The following is a 19,597-nucleotide window of genomic DNA, read 5'->3' as shown; positions in this document are numbered from 1 at the left end:
GAAGAGGACGAATAACCACCAAACAAAACATTCTTAATAATAATAATAATATCTCAATAAAAGACTACTATGTACTATTTACGTACAGAAAATGAATTTATTAAAGCATCAATAATATAGCTATGAGTACAGGCATAAAAAGGTAGCCTACCACTCACACTTTTGTTTTTTTCAAAGAAGCAGGTTGAGGGGAAAAGAACACGTTAAGACCTCACACATACAGTTACACAGTCATTACACCTGGTGCCTAATACTGGCTTAATAATGGATGAAAAAGGTTAAGTGAATCGTTTTAAATGGAGCCACGGCTTCCCCTCCTCTCCTGGATCAGGAAGATCGCCTATGCTGGAGCAAAAAAAAAACAATGAAGTTACATCTGAGAGCCATGCAGCTCACCCCGCCCACTTCTCCCAGAATCCTCCAATCTGGGTCACTCCAATAGACATGCCCACTGATGTCACAATGGCTATGCTCCCTCAGACAGTAAGCGTTGTTTCAACCGGCCTGTCTCCACTGGCTTTCTTTCCACCATTCCGTAACGGAATCTTCTCCGGCATTCCAGAGCCAACCTCACGTCCCTCTTTTTTTTTTTCCACTCCTCCAGGAGAGGCCCAATTCTTCTCCCCAAATCACGGTGCCTCCACAAACAATCAAAGGCACTTTCTAGAACCAAGTACAAAAAAATCCCCAAAGTCTCTGAAGACAAAAAATTGTGTTTTTTTACCACACAAGTCCTACAAGACTTATTTCCTACATTATTTCCCCATTTTTCTTTCCAGGAACTATGACAGAAAGAGCTTAATCCATGAATCTATATGTAGGAAATTTTTACATGTGACACGGTCGCACACATACACCAGACAAACTTATATAAATACAACATTAGAAACAGAAAATAAGAATGGGTTTGCTGACACATTGGACTAATGATCAGATTGTACTACAGAGTCGTATCATTTAGACTTTTTTGAATAACGGAGTACAAGAGGCCATAAAGAATTCATTGGGATGCAGTGAATACAGATTATGAGAGGAGGTTCATTCTTGGCACACCTGTCTGGTTGCGGCAACAAAAAAAGTGATATGAAACTGGTTCAAACTTGTGTCAGATTGTGGGAGCATGTGTGGTGTTGGCAGTAACACTAACACTATAAACTCACTCCCAAACACCAGACTGCCGGAACTGATGACCAGCAGGCCTACATTTCCCATACTCTACTGCGGTCTACCACCTTTTCATTCGCTGCCCCGTGCCATCATCAGTCTCTCAGTAAAATCAGCCTAGATATGGGGCCCACCAGAACACAGGGCTTAAAAACCCCACTAAATAGAATAACCCAACAAGAATCAAAAACAATAGCAATAACAGCAAAAATTAAACCTTTAAAGAAGACCACAGTAAAAACAACATGAAAGTAAGGCAAATAAAATATATACAAAAAAATATGAGGACATAATGCTTAGCCACTTGTGTAAATAGGACTAAACACACAGGCACTCTATCGCATTCTTACAGGCTTGTTTGATCACCACTGTAGAGAGAACTGGGAGAGAGAACTGTAGAGAGAAGTGCTCTGCATGTCTTACCAAACCACCTGATTTTCCACACACACCTTGTTTAGTTTTAGAATGATTTCAAATTCTGTTCAATCTTTTTTTTCCTTGCATGCCTCTCTGTGATTTTATATCCCTGAAAATACAGCAATATGAGGAAGTTTCCTGAATGTGCTCTGATACATTCAGAAAAGTAAAGGAGACTCGGCTCAGAGACTTGACACAACTTGCCGATCACTGACGTGTTAAAATCACAAGGCTTTCAACAGCAAAGCTCTCCCTCTCACATCTGTACTCATCTAATCTCTCTGTGACCCCTCTGACTCAGTGGTTATTTACTGATAGGCTGCCCTTGACCAGCAGGGGGTGCTCTTCTCTGTCCATGTTCAAATCTCCCTCAACTGTACGATGCGGTGGCCAGTTGGAGGTGCTGACAGCTTTCACACATCTTGTCACACAAAAGCCATGAACATTTACTGATACAGTAAAAAAAAAAAAAAGCAAAAGGAATAAAAAAAATATTTACACTGTGATATTATTTAAAAATAAGAAACAAAAGTGCACAGATCGGGGCTCTTTGTTATCATCAGTTACAAAACAAAAAGACAATGCACACTGAAAGACAGAGCAACCGTAAATCTAAAACCATCAGCTATCTCAAAACCCAGGAAAAGAAATAATAAAAAAGAGCCTATTCACAGCCTCACAATATTCACTCAGGTGAGAACAGGCCACATTCACAGACCAGGGTCAGGAGGGAAATCTCACTCAGAGCTCTCGCTAAATCCCACCATGTAAACGGTCGGGTCGTGGTCATGTAATGCCTGCCGCCGTCTTCCCCACTGCCCTGAGATCTAATAAGGCACAAGAGGTTTCCTTGGTTACCCGAAGCTATGTTACCTGAACAAAGGATAGCAACCGCACTGACCCTTGGCTCTAGCTAACATTCAGAAAGGCATGACTGTAAGGCACAGTGGTACATTATTCTATTATGACACCCATGAAGAAACATTCTAAGGCTTAATAAAATCATTACTCTGCTAAGCCACTTTGCATCTACCTTGAACACAAGAGGTGTTTTTTTGTCATACAGATGGGTCTTCCGTTTGCTCCGAGTAGGTTTCCATATGCTTATAATTTACCCTCCCCCATTTCCTTGTCTACATCGGGGGTATGCGTGACCACACAGAATCTCACCTGAATAGCTACATACTGTAAAACAAGACTTGACGCAAAAACTTACACTATACTGTAGAATGTCTCGTTCTCTCTCAATCTCTCCCTCTTTCTCTCTCTCGCTCTCAAAGCAAAAAACGTCACTGACGCCGCCCTTTTGAAACAAACAAAAAAACGCGCGTAATATTTAAAACACAGTAAAAAATAGTAGTATGTGCTTAGCAAAATAGAAAATAACAATAATAAGTGGATGAATATAGAAGCAGCCACATTGCAGGGAGGGGACAGTGTGGTAATGGAGCGTGTATCTCAGCTCTCAGATCACATGACAGGGACAGAATCAGACAGCACCGCCGCAAGGCTTAGGAATCACATACATTCCTCTGTCTCGCCTTCTCAGCTCATCATTTCACAGGAAAAACCGCTCTTCTTCGCGGGAAAGCTGGGGCGAATCAACGGCACAAAATGCGGGAAAGCTTGTTTTCACCGATTCTGCAGAAAAGGGATTATCGCTACTGCGCGCATTTCAGAAAAAGAGCTTCCAGTTTTTAACACGTCCTATTCGTTGACGTTCTGAACGCTTTCTTTATAATCTGGCTTTCAGAACTGGCTTTTTGGGTTCAGACATACTTGAGAAATATATGAGCTACGTAGAATTAACATTTCATCTTCCACTGTGCAGTTTGCACATCGTAGCAATGGAATTACAAATATAATTTGTTAAGGCATCATTTTAAAAAATAATAGCTCCCATTTTAATTCCTTTTTTCAGTGTAATGAACATGGCGAAGGATGAAACTAATGCTACAAGCGAACTGGTCAAAATACATCCTACAAAATAAGAAAACGTTCATATATGCAATTCCATATAATTAAATTGTAATTATGTACATTAAACACGTGCTGCTTATATGTTTTGGACTTCATATCTCATCATATGTATTTAATTAATACAAAGTAATATGCATATAAAGATGCAATAAAAGGTGCATCTTGCGTCAAGTTTTGGAAATGAACAGATAAGTATCTGGTGACATGGGGTTGCTGAGCACTGTGTGAACCTGAGATTCTGCCCATGTTATGTGATCTGAAATGGTCTGAGACACAAAAAAAAAAACTGAATATGCTACAAGTGGCTCAGCTTATCTCCTCCTTGGGGTGAAGATGCCCTTGGGGTCAGGACCGGTGGAACTTCTCATTGTAGCGGTGGATGGTGACGCAGCCGTGGTAGGAGATGGGGCGGGGCATGGCAGCCACGCCTGTGATGATGCCGGTGGAGGGGTCGTAGCACAGGATGGTGTCTGAGGCCTCCCCGTTCTCCCCTCGCCCCCCCAGGATGAAGATCTTCCCATTGCAGACTGACATGCCACAGCTCTCCTGTAAAGAGCGAGACAGGGAGGGAGGGAAAGAGAGAGAGAGGGAGAGAAGAGGTAGAAAGCAAGAAAGAGACGGGAGGAAAAATAAAATTCAAATAAATACAAATATCCTCATTGACTTCTGTTTCCTGTGTCCTAATGCAATAGTGGTAAAAAAACATACACAGGCCATAGGGACATGTCAGCTATATTGATTGAAATGTCGGTAACTGCACTGAAGCGATTACGGTACATTTCAGGTCTAGGCAAGACGCACAGCCTCCACACCTGCTTGGAGAACGTGTGCACCACATGCATCCAGTAATCCTCCACAGGGTCATAGCAGAAGATAGACTTGGTTAGGCCTCCGGCCACGTAGATGAGATTGTTGAGGGACACGGCGGTGATGCAGCGCTTGGCGATGGGGATGTTGGCTCTCAGCAGCCAGGCGTTCGCCTCAGGATCATAGCACTGGACCTTGGGATGGGAAGCAGAAGGGGAGAATACAGTCACACACTGGGAATCATGGCACACAAAGGGGTACCCTGAATCAGGAACTGAACAGGCACTGTCCATACTGCCTTCAAGACTGGTCTTGTGTCTCTCTAGTGCCCCAAGTGGTAATGTAATGTAGTAGCCCTTCTAAGAACAAGGGACAGAGTCATAATCTCTATTTTTGGTAGGTCCTCTTCTTTCAGCCACAGCCAATTACACGTTTTTAATATTTTACAACGCAGAGAGAAAAATAATTGTATATACTACTAAATATATTAAATTACCACTGTTCTTCTAAATCACTAACTGCCAGTAGTATGAAGTTGAGTGTCTTGTCTCAGCAGCTGCTGCCATATGCTTCACAGAAGAGTGTTATCAGTAAAACAGAGCTTGCAGTTACTTTTCAGCCTTCACACTGCTGAAGAGACCATTGTTGAAATGTCTGCTAGTGACAGCTGTTTTTTCCAGTTCTTAACTCCAAAGGAGGGGGATGAAAATGGGGGAAGAGGGGGAGGGACTACATTCCAGATGTTGTGACAATTGTGCGCACTTGAGAAATTCCTCAGTGCGGAGCATGCCCTCAGGGCGCTGGCACTGAGGTAAGCATTGTATCGGACGGACCAGGAGCTCATTAAAATTCACTGCCTCCTGCGTTTGCTAGCACAGTAGAGCGTGTCAGTGCTACGAGCTCCCATAAGATCTCCTGAACTGACAAAGCGCTCTGTAACAGTACACCTGCTGCTCAGAATTTCAGCAATCCAACAAGTTCTGCATTCCAGCGAAAAAGTAACAGGAACCCGTTGACCCACCGAGTCCCTTCTACCAAGCCGCACTGGCAGCAGGTACAGGCACTCACAGAGCTCCAGCCCAGTCCCTCTTCAAACAAACGCGTCTCGTGAGGGGAATATGACACAGGGTGTGCTCAGAAGCAGAACATAAATCCCGGAGATTAAAATAAAAAAAACAAACAGACAGAAAACGTAGCAACCTCAGCGGTTCCAGGGAACTCCTCGCTTGAAAGCACTCGCACGTCAGCTTTGTACTGTCAATATAATTGCTATCTAGTGTGCACCTGTGGTGCCTCCGATCAACGGCTATAAAATTACTTCCAGGGAACATCAGATGAAGGATTTATAGAGGCCACTGATGTATAAAGGAGAAAAAAGATAATAGTAGGGGGTGAGAAGTGGTGATTTCCACAGAAACACCAGCGAGGGGGAACTTAAAGACTTCCTTAACACTCATGCTAATGTGTATGGATTTATGAGTGGAGGAAACAGAACACAGCCCCAACCTTCCACCTCTCCCCATCCACAAAAGAGAGGGGGTCTGGCAAGTCTCCCAGCCAAGCTCTACTAGCACCACGTACAGTCCCAAACCAGGTCAGCGTCAGCCAGTCATGGAGAGTTTGGCTCTATTACACGAGCCGTTAGCCCGGCGGGGGTGGGGGGGGGGGGTGGGGGGGGGGGCTACTGTAGTGTACAATAAGTGCCAGCCCCTCCCCCGCAGGTTCTGCTATCTATGGCCATTTCACCTCCCTGCTGCCAAGCCAAACAGGCAGACTTAGCCTGAGAGACGCCAAGAGCAGGTGCGGAGTGTCTGCCAGCAACAGTTATAACATGTAGAAAGAATCTGGCTGCTCTAGTTACCAGCAAATCCCAATTCCATGACACAACTGCACGGGGTCGAGTTAGCGTCTAAGATGGCTGGGGTTCACAAGACCATTTCATTTAAACCTTTTTGTTCTGCTGCCACTCAAGTCACAAGATGAACAGGTTGTTTTATTTCAAAGAGAAATAACTCAAGATAAATTTACGGTGTCTCCCTGTGACTTAAGACCCCCTGTTTTACTTAACGCAGCCATGTGAGGAGCTTGAGTTGACACAGGTGATGTAATTGGTTCCGCATATTGCTCCATTAAGAATTTGCAAAGCCGGATGATTCATTGGTGATTGAGTCTGACTCATCGAGATTGTTCTTTGCCCCAGGAATTGATGGGCCCTGCCTTCACTCGCCCTGCTAATGTGTGTGTTTACACCCGAAAACCTGCTCTTCGTGTCTCCAAATATATTTCACAATTGATTCTCAAAAAAACAAAGCCACACGAACTTTGAGGGTTTTAGGAAACAGGGCAGGGTGCTTCTCCTGGAAAAGTCCAATTTTTTGTCTAAGGCCCTCCAGTGAGCGGCTGTTAGAAAATGTGTTTCACAATACCTTGCTTAGTTCTAGAAGCTTCTTTTACCACCCAGGGCAGTGTTTGTTTGGACACCCGGAAGGCTGTGCCAATGTCCACTGCCTTCACAGCAACCAAAAAAGCCAAAGGCGATGCCTCCTCCTAACCCAAATCAAACTCTTCCTTTTGTCTTGGTCCGGCCGCGCCGGCTCACCGCCAGGGGCAGGCGTGACCCTTCGTGCGGACCGCTGGGTAAACAGGGGTGCGCACAAACACGCGGCAGCCCGTGGCTCCGCCTCCCGCTCTCTCACCTTGTCAGAGCAGGTGTTGTCGTCCGGCCCGCCCCCGATGACGAACAGCTTGCCGGCGCAGCTGGCCACAGCCGGGGAGCTGACCGCCTCTTTCATGGGGGCCACCTCCGTCCAGCGGTTGGAGAAGGAGTCGTAGCACTCCACGCTGCTCAGGCGACTCTGCCCATCGTAGCCTCCCACAGCATACACCTGCACACGCACACACACATACAGATACACACAGGCATACACACACACACACATACAGATACACAGGCATACACACACACACACACACACACAAGATACACACACACAGTGGTCAGTAAAAATCAGGACATCAAACATATACATGCACACATACAAACAGAAGCACGCTTGTCCACAACTCTCTGGCCAATCCACACATCCTTCCAAGCTTAGGGAACAGAAGCAGGCCAGAACATTCGGAATGAATGGAAAGCAACAGCTGCACATTAAAACCGTGACCTTCTCCTAATGGAAGAAATGGACAGTCTAGCCTCGCTGTGGCACTGAAGTTCTGTTTGTGAGCACCAGTCCCTCCTCTTTCAACAGGCTGAACAGATCAGCTGGTACAAGAATCCAATTCATCCATCTCCCAAGTGTTGTTTCTTAACGCATTAGGACTGTCCACTCGGGCCCTATTAAAAAAATTATTTACCATACATTAGTCCAACGCCCACCTAAAAAAATATGCCATTGCTTTTAATATGGGTGCAGCAAACTAAAATGAATGGGAACGCAGCCATTTCTAATGTCTTTTGCATTTTTGGAAGATGGGAGGAAGCAGAGAGGGCAACGGATACAGAGGAGATGAGAGTTCAGGAGGTGCCACGGTGGCGACTGCACCCCTGCCCACACCGGGGGGGTGGGGGGTGTTCGCACACGGCCTGAGATGCAGCCGCCCAACAGACTACGCCACACATTTAGCCTCATTTCCTATTTTTAAACCACCTTTCTTTCCCTCACAACAACAGATAAACTGGCCAAACAGGCTTTTCTACAGAGGCCGTGTGATGCACTAATTAGACTCAAATTACCCTGTTTATATGAGACAGTAGCTAAATATGGACTTTACATGACTCGACAGCCAACTCATTGCAGTGCTATCTTTACATATGACATCTTAGTCTCCTTTAAAGAGTGTGTATAGCACAGAAATAACCAGTTTTCTTGAAGACTAATTTAATTTGACAGGCATAATTACTGCCTTGCCAAAGCAGGTCAAATAGTGCATTACATTGGTGCCACTATGGAAACCTAGGATCTCTCATAAGCCCACGATAATTAATTTTAACTTCAGGGGCAGGCAGGGGTCTAATTTAGAGGGAGAGGAGGGGGGGGGGGGGGGGCAGGGGGGGGGGGGTGCACCAGGTCAACTCCCATATTTTGAGCATTGTAGCTTTGTTTTCTAACGTGAGAATGACCTGATGACATTTCTCAGTGTCTAGGCTCCCCTCCCTGTTGAGGGACATGGGTGAGAGGTCAACAGCCACGTTGCCATGAGAGAGCCATATGCTGAATACAAAGCAGAGAGGTTTATGAGGAGTCAAAAACAATACGCCCTGCACTCCTGCCACAGGGGCTCGTTGTTAACGGAGACCTGACCCCAGGTAAGCGTTCACTTCCCTGTTCTCCCCTTCTCCTTCTCCTCCGGCCTGCATTACTGCACTCAGCCTGGCAGGAAAACCAGTCAAACAGGAAGTGCAGCTTCAGACAAAGGGGCCCATGGGTAATTTATGATCATTTACTGGCTTTTTTCTAACGTACTTTCCCGCATATTTCCTTTCAAAATCATTGAAACTTAAGCAGAGACAACAGGGAGTCTAGTCCATATTAACTTATATATGAGACCTTGTTGGTAGAAATACATAGAATACATTTTATGCGTTTTATTGTGACATAGAATGCAGCCGTTGGCATAGTCTCCCTAACTACCTTCTGTCTACCTTCTGACTCTAAACACCAAAAATCTGCCATGTAGGAAAAAACTGGGAAATGGCCCCACAGTCCAAAGGGCACTTGGACAAAACAAACAAAAACAAAAGCACAACTATTCTTGGCCGTATAAACGCAGGAAGTGAGGGGGGGGGGGGCTTCAGAACTCTCCCTGGGGTTTTACAAATTATTTTCCAAGAACTGCGTCCTTGTCCTGAATGTCCGACCAACTAAGATTTGCCTTTTCACCACCATACAGATAGAGGTGATATAAATATACATACACTTGCTCAAAACTGGAAATAATGTGGGCACTATATTTTCACACAATGTATATACGACCTAAACACTGGAACATGTATCTCCTTTTGAAGGGAGATACTGTGTCCTTATAGGCTAACTGTTTTTGCACACACAAGCAATCACAAAATAGCTTGTATCTGCCTTCAAGTGTGCAGACGTGTGCGCGCACACACACAGGGACGTGTCTTCACTTTGCAACCGCTAATTTCAAGCACCATTGCCTTTTCCTTACACAGCATTGTTTTAGCTTACACTAAAACAGAAGGAATGCTTAGGCAGCAAAGTAAAGTAAGCTCTTTAAAGAAATGTATTCTGTGTGACTAGCACATAAGAAGGCTACCATTCCAATGCCATTATCTAAAGAAGCCTCTACAATTTTAGTTCCGTTTATCACAAGACTACACCTGCCTTATTTCATGTTTCTTTACTTTTATTGCATTGTCTTTGGTGGAAAGCACTTTGTATGCTTGCATGAGAAGTGCTGTATTAATAGAGTTTATTAACATTAGCATTATTAAATCTATGTGCTTATAACAATCATCCACAAAACTTTAAAAAAAGATAATTTTTGCTGAAGTTGAGAAGCTGCTTCTTTTCACAGCTCCTGAACTGTAGGACTGCAGAACCTGGAGCAGCTGGCATAGACAAACTGCAGACATGTGACTGACCAGATGAGCTGCTATTGGACAATAAGGCAGGGAATACCCAGCTAACTCCCTGGACAATGCTATGGGTGATTATCAGAGGCAGAAAATCCAGGTTCAGAAAGTAAAAGTCCTCTCCAGTATTTTGTTCCAATCACCTGGACTTGTCAATTCGCATAATTCATCAGCCAGGAGGTAGAAATAATCAGTGAAATCAGCTGGCTGTATACATTGATGGAAGAAACACATGGCAGGACTTTTATTTTCCGACCCCTGGACTTTCCACCTGTAATGATTATGCAAGGCCCTGCAGAACTCCAGGCCAAAGTCCGCACCAGTGCAGCTTACTCACTGTGTAGCTGGCCAAATGTGAGTCAGGGAGGTGTTCCATCAACTTCTGCAGTCGCAGCAAAAACGCTCACGCGATCAGCTGCTTCCGAAACAAACAGTTTTTTATGTCTCGGGACAGGGCAAAGGGCGGGAGAGACCGTTTACCTTTCCCAGAAGGACAGCCATCTTGTGGCGCCATCGGCCTTTGTTGAGGGAGGCCACGCGGATCCACAGGTTGAGCTGGGAGTTGTACATCCACACGTCCCGGCTGTTGATTCGGCCGCCTGAAAGGACAAGAGCGGGCGTTCACCACGCGTCTGTGTTTTCCTTCGGGGCATGTTCTTGTTCCACGCCTGCGCTGACGCTCGGCGGAATCAGTTAGAATTCTTTGGAAGCTTCTAGGCCTTTTGATTTGCGAGATAACCAGGAAATTCCCGTGCACAGCCTCAGCCGATATGACACGAGCAGAAAGCCTTTCTCCTTAGGCAACCTCATTCAGCAGGTAAAGCTAGTATACCCAGCTTGAGAAGGAATACGACCCACATTACGCCTTTGTTGCTTATAGACTACAGTGAATCTCACTCCTCACCCTTGGTCTCCATTTAAAAGCTCATCTTACATGAAACATTCATACAAGGAAAGGAAATCCTGGAGGTCAGACCAAGTGCTGTGGGAGAGAATAAAGAGTCACTGCACTGGTGAAGTGCAGCATCAAACATGATTATGTGGATGGCCAACTGTCCCTGTGCTTATAACAGGTAAAGACAATTCACCAGTGTCCCTGGGCTGTTTCCTAATGTATTAGGATTGTCCACACCAACTGTCACTCAAAAAAAGCTGTTGTTTACAGTGCACTGAGCCAACGTGTGGTTTAAAAACAGCAAATATGGCACTGCTTTTCATATGAATGTAACCGTTTTTTGACCACAATGTTGCCTCATTTCTGTTTCCTTTTTTCCCTTTTATTCTGTTTTTTTTAACCTCTGAAAAAGGTTTTATTTGGTTATCAAACTCACACAAAAAAAGCCCTGTCCTCACAGTGCACTTCAAAATACCAAGAACAGGAAGTAGCCACACACAAAAAACACAGGAACGCCTGCAAAAGTTACAGTTATCCAAGTGTAACAATGGGAGGAAGTGATATTCCCCTTTCAACTGGCCTACATAACTGCACTCTCTGAAAGCAGCCCTTTTTCAGCCCTGGCGGTGACCAGCACACACATCCATGCCAATCAGGTTACATCATGCCCCTGACACGTTCCTGGCAGGCCATGACACAATTCCCCTGGGATCACGTCTACTTGTTCCCTCTCCGTAAAAGAAGCCTGGACATCCAGCTGACACTTGTAGTATTTTTTCCATTGTGCCACGGAGAATGGAACCGGAATATTGAAAGAACACCCGGTTGCCAACTGTGGTTCCTTTCAGAGCAATTCCAAGTACCTCTTAATTCTTCTCTCCATTTCCCCAGAACACAGAAAGCTCTGTTCAAAAATCAAAGCTTTATTTATGAAGGTTCGACAGGAACATAAATACATGCTTGAATAACCACTGAGGTGAAAAGACAGAAGACTGAGAGGAAGAACTCAAACATACCTCAGTTCCTATCCACCAAAGCAAGTTGATTCTGGCGAGGTAGCAACAGATTAGCAAAGAACCAACTGAACTTCTACCAAGAAAGCTGTATGTTCAAAACCAGGTGTGGGGTCTACTGTTATAGTCCTTACCCTGAATTGCTTCACTAAATATGCAGCCATAAAAAAACGGAGAACATGCAGAACATCATGTCACCATGAAAGTTCCCAGAATACGAATATCTAACAAGCAATAAATAATGAATTGTAACCATTGGAATACAGAGTGGGTCAGCTCCTTGATAGTACTATGAGGATATTTAAAGATGCTTGCATAAACACTCCAGAGAAGGAGGAGGAGGAGGACACAGAGGCGCTCCGGAAGGTTCTGTAATTCCATTCCACGTTCCCGACTGGATCGCACAGTGCCTCTTGAGGAGGTAGTCAGAGGAATGTGCCGCACAGCTCCACCATTCACCCTCTCAGTTTCTCAGCACATGTGTAGGCCCTTACCAAACCTCTTGGCTCTGCACCAGAGCCGTCATGGCCGCTCGTTCCACCCCTCCTTCTCTCATCCATCTCTCTCCGTCTCCCTCACTCTGTTCCCTCTCTCGGGGCTCTATTCGAAGTTGTAAATTATAGATTGTTTACTATGTGTGAACAAGAATACGCATCGTAAAAATAAAAGCGTAACGTCACATGTGGGAAGGAGTCCTAGAACTGGAGCACACACTCCACTAGGGTTAAAGCAGCGGGCTCGTGAAGTCCCCTGGTGCTGCTGAATGACTGACAGACGCCATTCGTTGGAGGTGAGCAGTATCTTACGCTTCTCTGGCCCTGCTCTGCTCACAGTTGTGCTAAGCAGAGCAGCGCTGGACACCTTCCAGGCCCTGTGCACGTGTGTAGCGGAGAGAGGGGGGGAAGGGGAGGAGAGGCAGAGGGAAAGAAAAGGCAGGAGAAAGGGAAAAGAGCGAGGGGGGAGAAAGACAGAAAAATCAGAGGACAGGGGGAAAAGGAAGGAATGGAAAGAAAATAAGAGAGAGAGAGACAAGGGGGGGTTGACTTTTTAAGGGACTGCTGGGAGGGACTCACATGAGTACTTGGCACATGCAGAATGTAAACACTTCTCACTCTCAACCCCCCCCCCCCCCCCCCCCCCCAAAGGCCCCCCCCACGAAAGGCAGGCTGTGCACTCCCTCCCTCCCCGGCTCCCTCTCCCGCACTCCTGCTCTTCTCTAGCAGCTCTCCCTCTCCCCCCTACTCACTCACACTTACAAGACTTTCCTTATCAGTTTATGTTTGTAGCAGTTAAGATATCGACAAGGCACTCTTCCTGTGTCAAAAAGTTTAAAAATGGCATTATTAATATACAGCCCGTCCACTGAAGAGATGTATTCACAGTTTTATTTATGTCTGAACATAAGATGTTTTTCCAAAAACCACTCTTTAACAACTGGCCGAGAGACAGAGAAAGAGAGAGAGAGAGAGGGGGGAGGGGTGGGGCTAGAAAAGTTAAATAAGACAGAAAGAGGGGGAGAGAGAGAAGTGAGACATACAGAGTGAGAGAGCGAGGCAGATTGGCTGCGTTTCGTACAAAAAGGTGGTTTGACTGCCTGCTGAGACACGTGACACGCATGGTTTCACAAGGGAAATAAACACCAGATTCGGGCCACATTCTCCTCCCTCCATCTCCAGCGCTCCGGTCAGGAGGTTATAAAAAGCTGCAGTGCCCTGACCGTCGGCCAATAAGACGCAAGAGCTGGCCGGGAGGAAGTCTTGCCCGGGCACTGACCCCCGTCCTGCGAGCCAGATGCCGTTTCTCACTTTCCCCTCATTTTAGAAGGCTCCAAGGCCAAGACAAGCAATAGGCGCAACAACATGAGCGTACGGCCTCACAGAGGAATATTAAAGGCACAGCGTTCTTATTATGTGAATCCGGCACGGGTCGGCCTGTCGTTACCTGAGACCAGAATGTCATTCCTGAGGGCGCAGACGGCGTACTCCGATTTGGTGAACTCCGGCAGCTTGGCCAGCGACTTCCACTCTCCGGTCACGGGGTCGTAACACTCCGTGTAGGGCAGGTTGAACCCCCCCACCCGCTCGCACCCGCCAACCACCACAATGACCTCGGAGAAGCCCGTGGACCTGAAGGGTAGAGGAGAACAGGCAGGTTAGACCACATGCACGTCACTAACAGAAGCCGTGGGTACATGCTGCCACAGCGAGATCCACCCATGCAACATCACACTTTCCATGACATCATCAAATCGCCCATGGTCAATACGTGTGTTATTATTGCTTTATTCAAGCAGAATAGTGTGTCTGACGCACACAAGAAAGTGTCAATATAAACGGGGTAAATAATTAATATTCCACTAGCGGGCAGGCATATTTACGTCTTACGTGCTGGGGAGAACACTCCCGTCATTCGGGTCAGTGACCTGTCATTTTACCAGCGCTTAAAAAGAAACAGACAGAAATGTCAACACGGACCCCGCTGTGACAATTCCTGGCGTTTTCATTGGCTGAAGAGGCCAGGCACGGGGCAGGAATTAGAAAGCAAAAGTGATCAGGAAGACAAAAAGCCCTCGGGGCATGCAGACAGGAGCCAGCCTCGCTGTTCTTACATTACATTACATTATAGGCATTTAGCTGACGCTCTTATCCAGAGCGACTTACAACAGTGTAACCAAACTCAGGATCAAGTCCACTTAAGTCCATTGAATGTTCTGCCCGGATACAGACACCGCACGGCGCGCAGCTTCACCCCGCTGCAACCTGACGCCTTTGTGTTCACTGCTTAGCCCCCGAGGCTAAAGCTGTGCATTTACACAGCGCGCACCACCCCGATGCACACAAACACGCACACAACAACATAACACACACACAAAAGCACAGGCATAACCATGGCTGGAGTTCTAAGAGTTTTCTGATTCTGTGGGAAAATCCAAAAGTCATAAAGACTATGAACTCACTGGGGAGTTAGCTGGTGTACAACGAATTATGGTCAAAACAACATCTTAAAGCCCAAGTTTTATAACCAAAGTCGATCACAACTCCTCCCAGGAAACACGGGTTTGTTTTCGCTCTGAGTCTGAATTACAACGCAGCACAGACACAGAGGAGACGGTCACATGACAGCCCGCTTCCTGAATCTCACTCAGATGGGAAGTCTTCTCACATCTGAAGGTTTTTCTGAGACAGTTACGAGGCGGATCTGTATCCACAGGCCCTGCTAATACAGTCAACTCCACAAACACGACATACATTTTAATGATCACCAAATCTCTCTGCCATGTATCAAGTTTGTTTCTGAAAAAAAAACCGCAGCACAAGTTAAAAAAACAAGTTGATAAAGGAGTTGTCATGTCTTAGACTGGACTCAAATCTGCAGACTGTGGCTGCTGGATTAGTTCTGATCACAAGCTTGCCCATTTTTCTTCCTGTTTTGTGATGTGCTTGGCGGGTGGCTATTCATCCCCAACAACAGCAAAACAGGGCTTTCGAAAAAGGAAATGCAAAGAAGGATTGTTTGATAGTTTTTACATGCACAGGCAGCTAATCCTTTAAATGATAACTGATAATCCCTTGAATGAAAATGAGTCATCACTCAATGCTGCTCTACAAGGAAACCCTGTACTGGTGAACTACTTCTCTTTCTTTCCTGGCTGCCAGATACCTTGGAACTAGTTCACAAGCCCAAACAATGGATGCACTCCACTCTACAGGCTGGAGCTGAGACTGGCCTCAGATTGCTTTTCAAAAGTCTCTGAGGGACCCTGGGAGGCATGCAGATGCATTACAACATTTTTTTTAACTGGACCCCGCGCCAGGGCATCGCAGGCAGCCGCCGTACCTGCGCGGCCTGGTTCTGGGCGACATCATCTCGTTACCCAGGACGTGGTAGCGGCGGGCCTCGTGCAGCAGCTGGTAGCACTCGGGCGCGTTCTGGATCAGGTGGTCGCCCTCCACCGTCTGCACAAAGTAGTTGGGGTGCAGGAGGGGCAGGCGCACGTGGTGGAGCAGCTCCTTGAGCATGGGCCGGCGGACCTCCGTGTCGTGGTAGACCCAGCGCATCACCGCCTCGAACACCATCTCCTCCTTGCTGATGACCAGCTCGTCGCTGGCGATGTGCTCTTCCAGCTCCTCGCGCTTCAGCTCCAGGAACTCCTCGTGCTGGGCCACGTCGAAGAAGTTCTGCATGGCGTAGACGCGGCAGCGGCTGGCCAGGTGCTTGAGGGAGTGCGCGTCGGCGAAGCGCTGCATGCCCAGGCAGTTGCAGGGGTCCAGCTGGTCCTCCAGGAACTTGGCGCAGGCGTCGCGGAGCACGGCTATCTGGAAGAGGCTGGAGGTCTCGAAGAGGAACTGCACGTTCTCCGTGGTGATCTTGGCCTTGCCCGTGTAGACATACTGCAGGAAGCTGTCCATGGCCTCGGCCAGGATGCCGTTGATCTCCACCAGCATCTCGCGGCTCTCGCGGTGGTCGTTGCAGAACATGGCGCGGAAGTAGCTGCTGCAGGCCGAGAGCACGGCGCGGTGGCAGGGGAACTGCCGCCCCTGCACGCTGATGATGACGTCGGTGAAGAGGCGGCTGTCGCGGAACTCGTTGAAGGCCTGGAGGATGCCCTCGGCGTGGGTGGAGCCGGAGTTGAAGTCGAAGACGTCGTGGCTGGTGAGGCCCTTGGGATCCACCTCGAACACCTTGCGCTTGACCGCCGGGGAGTCCCGGGCAGCTGAGTCCTCGCGGATCAGCCGCCTTCCCAGGATCAGCACCATGGCTCCGTCCTGCGTCACCTTACCCTGTCTCTGTCACCTCCTGCAAGAGCGAGGAGAAAGGAAGACATCACAAATGTACTCTTTACTCCAAAGAGCGGCTAAAAGTAACATAGAACGGGCACTCGATGAGAGTACAGCCAAGGGAAAGAGCAATACTCATAAGAGAAATCAGTGGAAAAACTAAAGGGGGAGCTGAGACAGCATAGGAGTCAAGGTTCATAGCGTTACGCAGATGCGACAACAGCTACAAGCAGCAAGATGAAATCAACATAGCTAGTGCACAAAAGGCGTGAGGCAACAGCTATGATGTCACATCTGTACTGCTCATGAGAAGAAAAGCTTGTAGACTGTTCAGAGCACGAGTTTAGCTATGTCAGAAAAAAAAGAAAACATCAACTCTAGTCATATCAGTATGAAAACAACAGTGCCCCACAGTGACAGAACTTTTTTTTTTTTTTTTAAAGGTCAGGAAAAGAAAACAGGGAGAAAGGTTACGCAATAGTCTTCTGCAGTGAGGTCTATGCTCTTGAGCAGAGAGGGTTAACCAAGATAAAAGATTACACAATGTTTTCTACGACTTCCTGTAAACAAAGAGCCCGTGTTATTAAGGCCGACCTGGTGCCACTTAAGAGCAATATAGGCTGCCTCTCTAGTGTTCCTGTTCAAAGCAAAGTCAAGAAGGAGGATCTGGCAATTTGACAGAAAAATGTCACTTAAAGAAGAGACATTGGAAAATTACAGTCTACATTGTACATAACTCAAATGTATCACTCAACCCTGCTCTCTGTCAATAATCTTGTCAAAATGTACAGACCAGAGACTGCAAAAAATAGACAAACACTCAAAACCGTGTGTGTGGTGTGTGTGTAGCAATATACAAATACCAAATATCTATTAATACCTCTATTTCTCTCAATATATATATATTTATATACGTCATTCATATATATATAGGGATACTTATATATGATAACGGCTGTTGCCTACATCTGAAAAAACGTATGATTCAACATGAATGATCCCTGAGGGTACACTGCCACGAGCCTATAGTATCAGGCGCAGTTAAACTTCAAGTTTAGAACAATTTACACTACAATTTAATCTGTCAATTTAATGGTTTGTTCGGTTTAAGCCCACTTTCCCAAGTCAATGAAGTTTAGCTCAATACCCAAAGATTGTTTTCTTTAATTCCCAAGGTTTTTAAAATTAAAAGAAAAAAATCTAAAGCAATACTTCCCCTTAGTGGACAAACTGGAATTGATAACTAGAACACTGAAAAGTTTCGTCATTCACCTGGAGACACTGTTTGTTCCTGCCCGGTAAAGTCGTTACACACGGAACAAAACACACACACCTGCTCGTTTGTTTTTCAATGCCTCCACCTCTTTGTTCTTCAAATGAGGACTTCAACAAGGCTTCTTACAGTATTCAAAAACGCAATACGTATTTAATGTAAATCATGTGGCCACATTCTTGCTTAAACCATAATTTTCAATTCTTTAACGCATTTTTGTAAACAAACAGGGCCATATCAGTAAACAATTATGGCCATGATATCTCTCTATCGTGACAGCGCGACGCATTTCCTCTGTCACGATTCAAATATATTTTTTCCTGACATATTACACTATTATTTTAGCCAACAACACAACATGTTGAGTCCTAACAAAGAAGCGATGTACGGGCACCGAGCAATTAGCTCAATTCACACTCAACAGTAATACCCAATGTGGACAGCAAAATGCCAGGAGTAGTAAAAATAACGTTACTGTTAAGAGCATCGTGTAACGCTAAAGACCTAAACGTTGTCATAATGTAAAACCTTCAATTGAATCCCTAGCGACTCTCAAAACAAACTATGGGCTCCTGTCCAAGTTCTTTTTTCCTGAAAAACATATTATGCTTATAATATCTAACGAGTTGCACCATGAGGCACAGATGCATGCGCAGTGACTGTCGTGTATTAGAGTTGTTTGTAGGCCCATATGTGAAATAAATAATGATACTTTTTAAAGTGGATGTAAACAACCGGTTCTCCCCAGGGGTTCGTCACACGGAACATCAACTGGATGTTTTGCAACAGTAGGCTATATTCGACTTCTATCTAGTACAACAATAGGAATTTCGCAATCGATAAAAAAAGTCGTTAATTGGGAAAATCGGAGAGAAAACCTTATCATCCCATTCCTCGACGCAACAATCATTGCCATTTCTATACACGTGACGCTGAGATATGTGGACTTGCGTGTTGTGGGTTAATTATGCGCATATTCACTAATCGTTATTTCATGTGGATCGTCTAAAACAGTTAGCTCAGCGCAGATTGCCATCCCACTGATATACAGATCAGTGAAACATCATCTGCCTATTTAGAGGTTCCGTAGCTACTCTTCGTGTTCATGTGGCAAAAAATATTATTTAAAAAGGTATTAACATTTCGCTATAAATATGTAGCTACAAAGAAAACAAATGAGTTTGCGTTACTTTCTGAAGTCTGTAAAACACACAGACACACACTGTGATGTCATGAAGATATAATAATGTAAATGATTATTTTTGTTAGCTGCTATAAATGTCGTATCCCCTTACCATTTGAAACTCTCATCAACAAAAAGTTCTTACCTTGAAACTGAGTCTGAGTTTCAGCCGCTTTATTGGTGCAGAGAAAAGAAAACAGCTAAATTTAGTTGAAAAAGTTAATAGTATTTCATCAGTAAAATGTTTATTGTTCAAAATGAGCAGCGCATTAAAGTTAGTACTCTTCCTCGTCAACAAATAAATGTTCCTTGGTTCTCATATTCTACCTCGCATAAGACAAAGACAACTGTAAAAACGGTTAGCGCAGCACCAAAATATATGTCATCATATCGAGCGGATACGCACACCAATCAGCTGTGAATGGGTACTTGTGGGAGGTGTATTTCATATGCCAGTAGGTGTACCTAAATCAAAAGCCTCATGAACTTCA

The 19,597-nt window shown here is 45.6% G+C and overlaps 1 protein-coding gene across 1 annotated transcript; it reads right to left on the bottom strand.

Annotated features, from left to right (window-relative positions):
* Positions 1–77: 77 nt before the first annotated feature.
* klhl24a (kelch-like family member 24a) lies at positions 78–19,492 on the bottom strand. The gene is made up of 7 exons (XM_035423860.1): positions 19,252–19,492; positions 15,710–16,669; positions 13,814–13,998; positions 10,445–10,563; positions 7,065–7,253; positions 4,374–4,562; positions 78–4,107 (listed from the first exon to the last, which is right to left on the bottom strand). The coding sequence occupies exons 2-7, from the start codon at positions 16,627–16,629 to the stop codon at positions 3,907–3,909; spliced, it is 1,803 nt and encodes a 600-aa protein (XP_035279751.1). The 5' UTR covers positions 16,630–16,669; positions 19,252–19,492; the 3' UTR covers positions 78–3,906.
* Positions 19,493–19,597: the final 105 nt, after the last annotated feature.

Source organism: Anguilla anguilla, chromosome 6 (assembly GCF_013347855.1).
Source record: "Anguilla anguilla isolate fAngAng1 chromosome 6, fAngAng1.pri, whole genome shotgun sequence".
Lineage (NCBI taxonomy): Eukaryota > Metazoa > Chordata > Actinopteri > Anguilliformes > Anguillidae > Anguilla > Anguilla anguilla.
Note: the sequence above shows the minus strand (reverse complement) of the source record. Positions and strands in the feature narration are given on the sequence as shown.

Bases quoted from the DNA above. Each gene is read 5' to 3' on its own strand.
- klhl24a (XM_035423860.1), bottom strand. From the start codon at position 16,629: ATGGTGCTGATCCTGGGAAGGCGGCTGATCCGCGAGGACTCAGCTGCC. The intron at 13,999-15,709 runs GTACGGCGGCTG...TCTACCCTTCAG, and splicing joins CCCAGAACCAGGCCGCGCAG to GTCCACGGGCTTCTCCGAGG. The intron at 10,564-13,813 runs GTAACGACAGGC...TTGTCCTTTCAG, and splicing joins GAATGACATTCTGGTCTCAG to GCGGCCGAATCAACAGCCGG.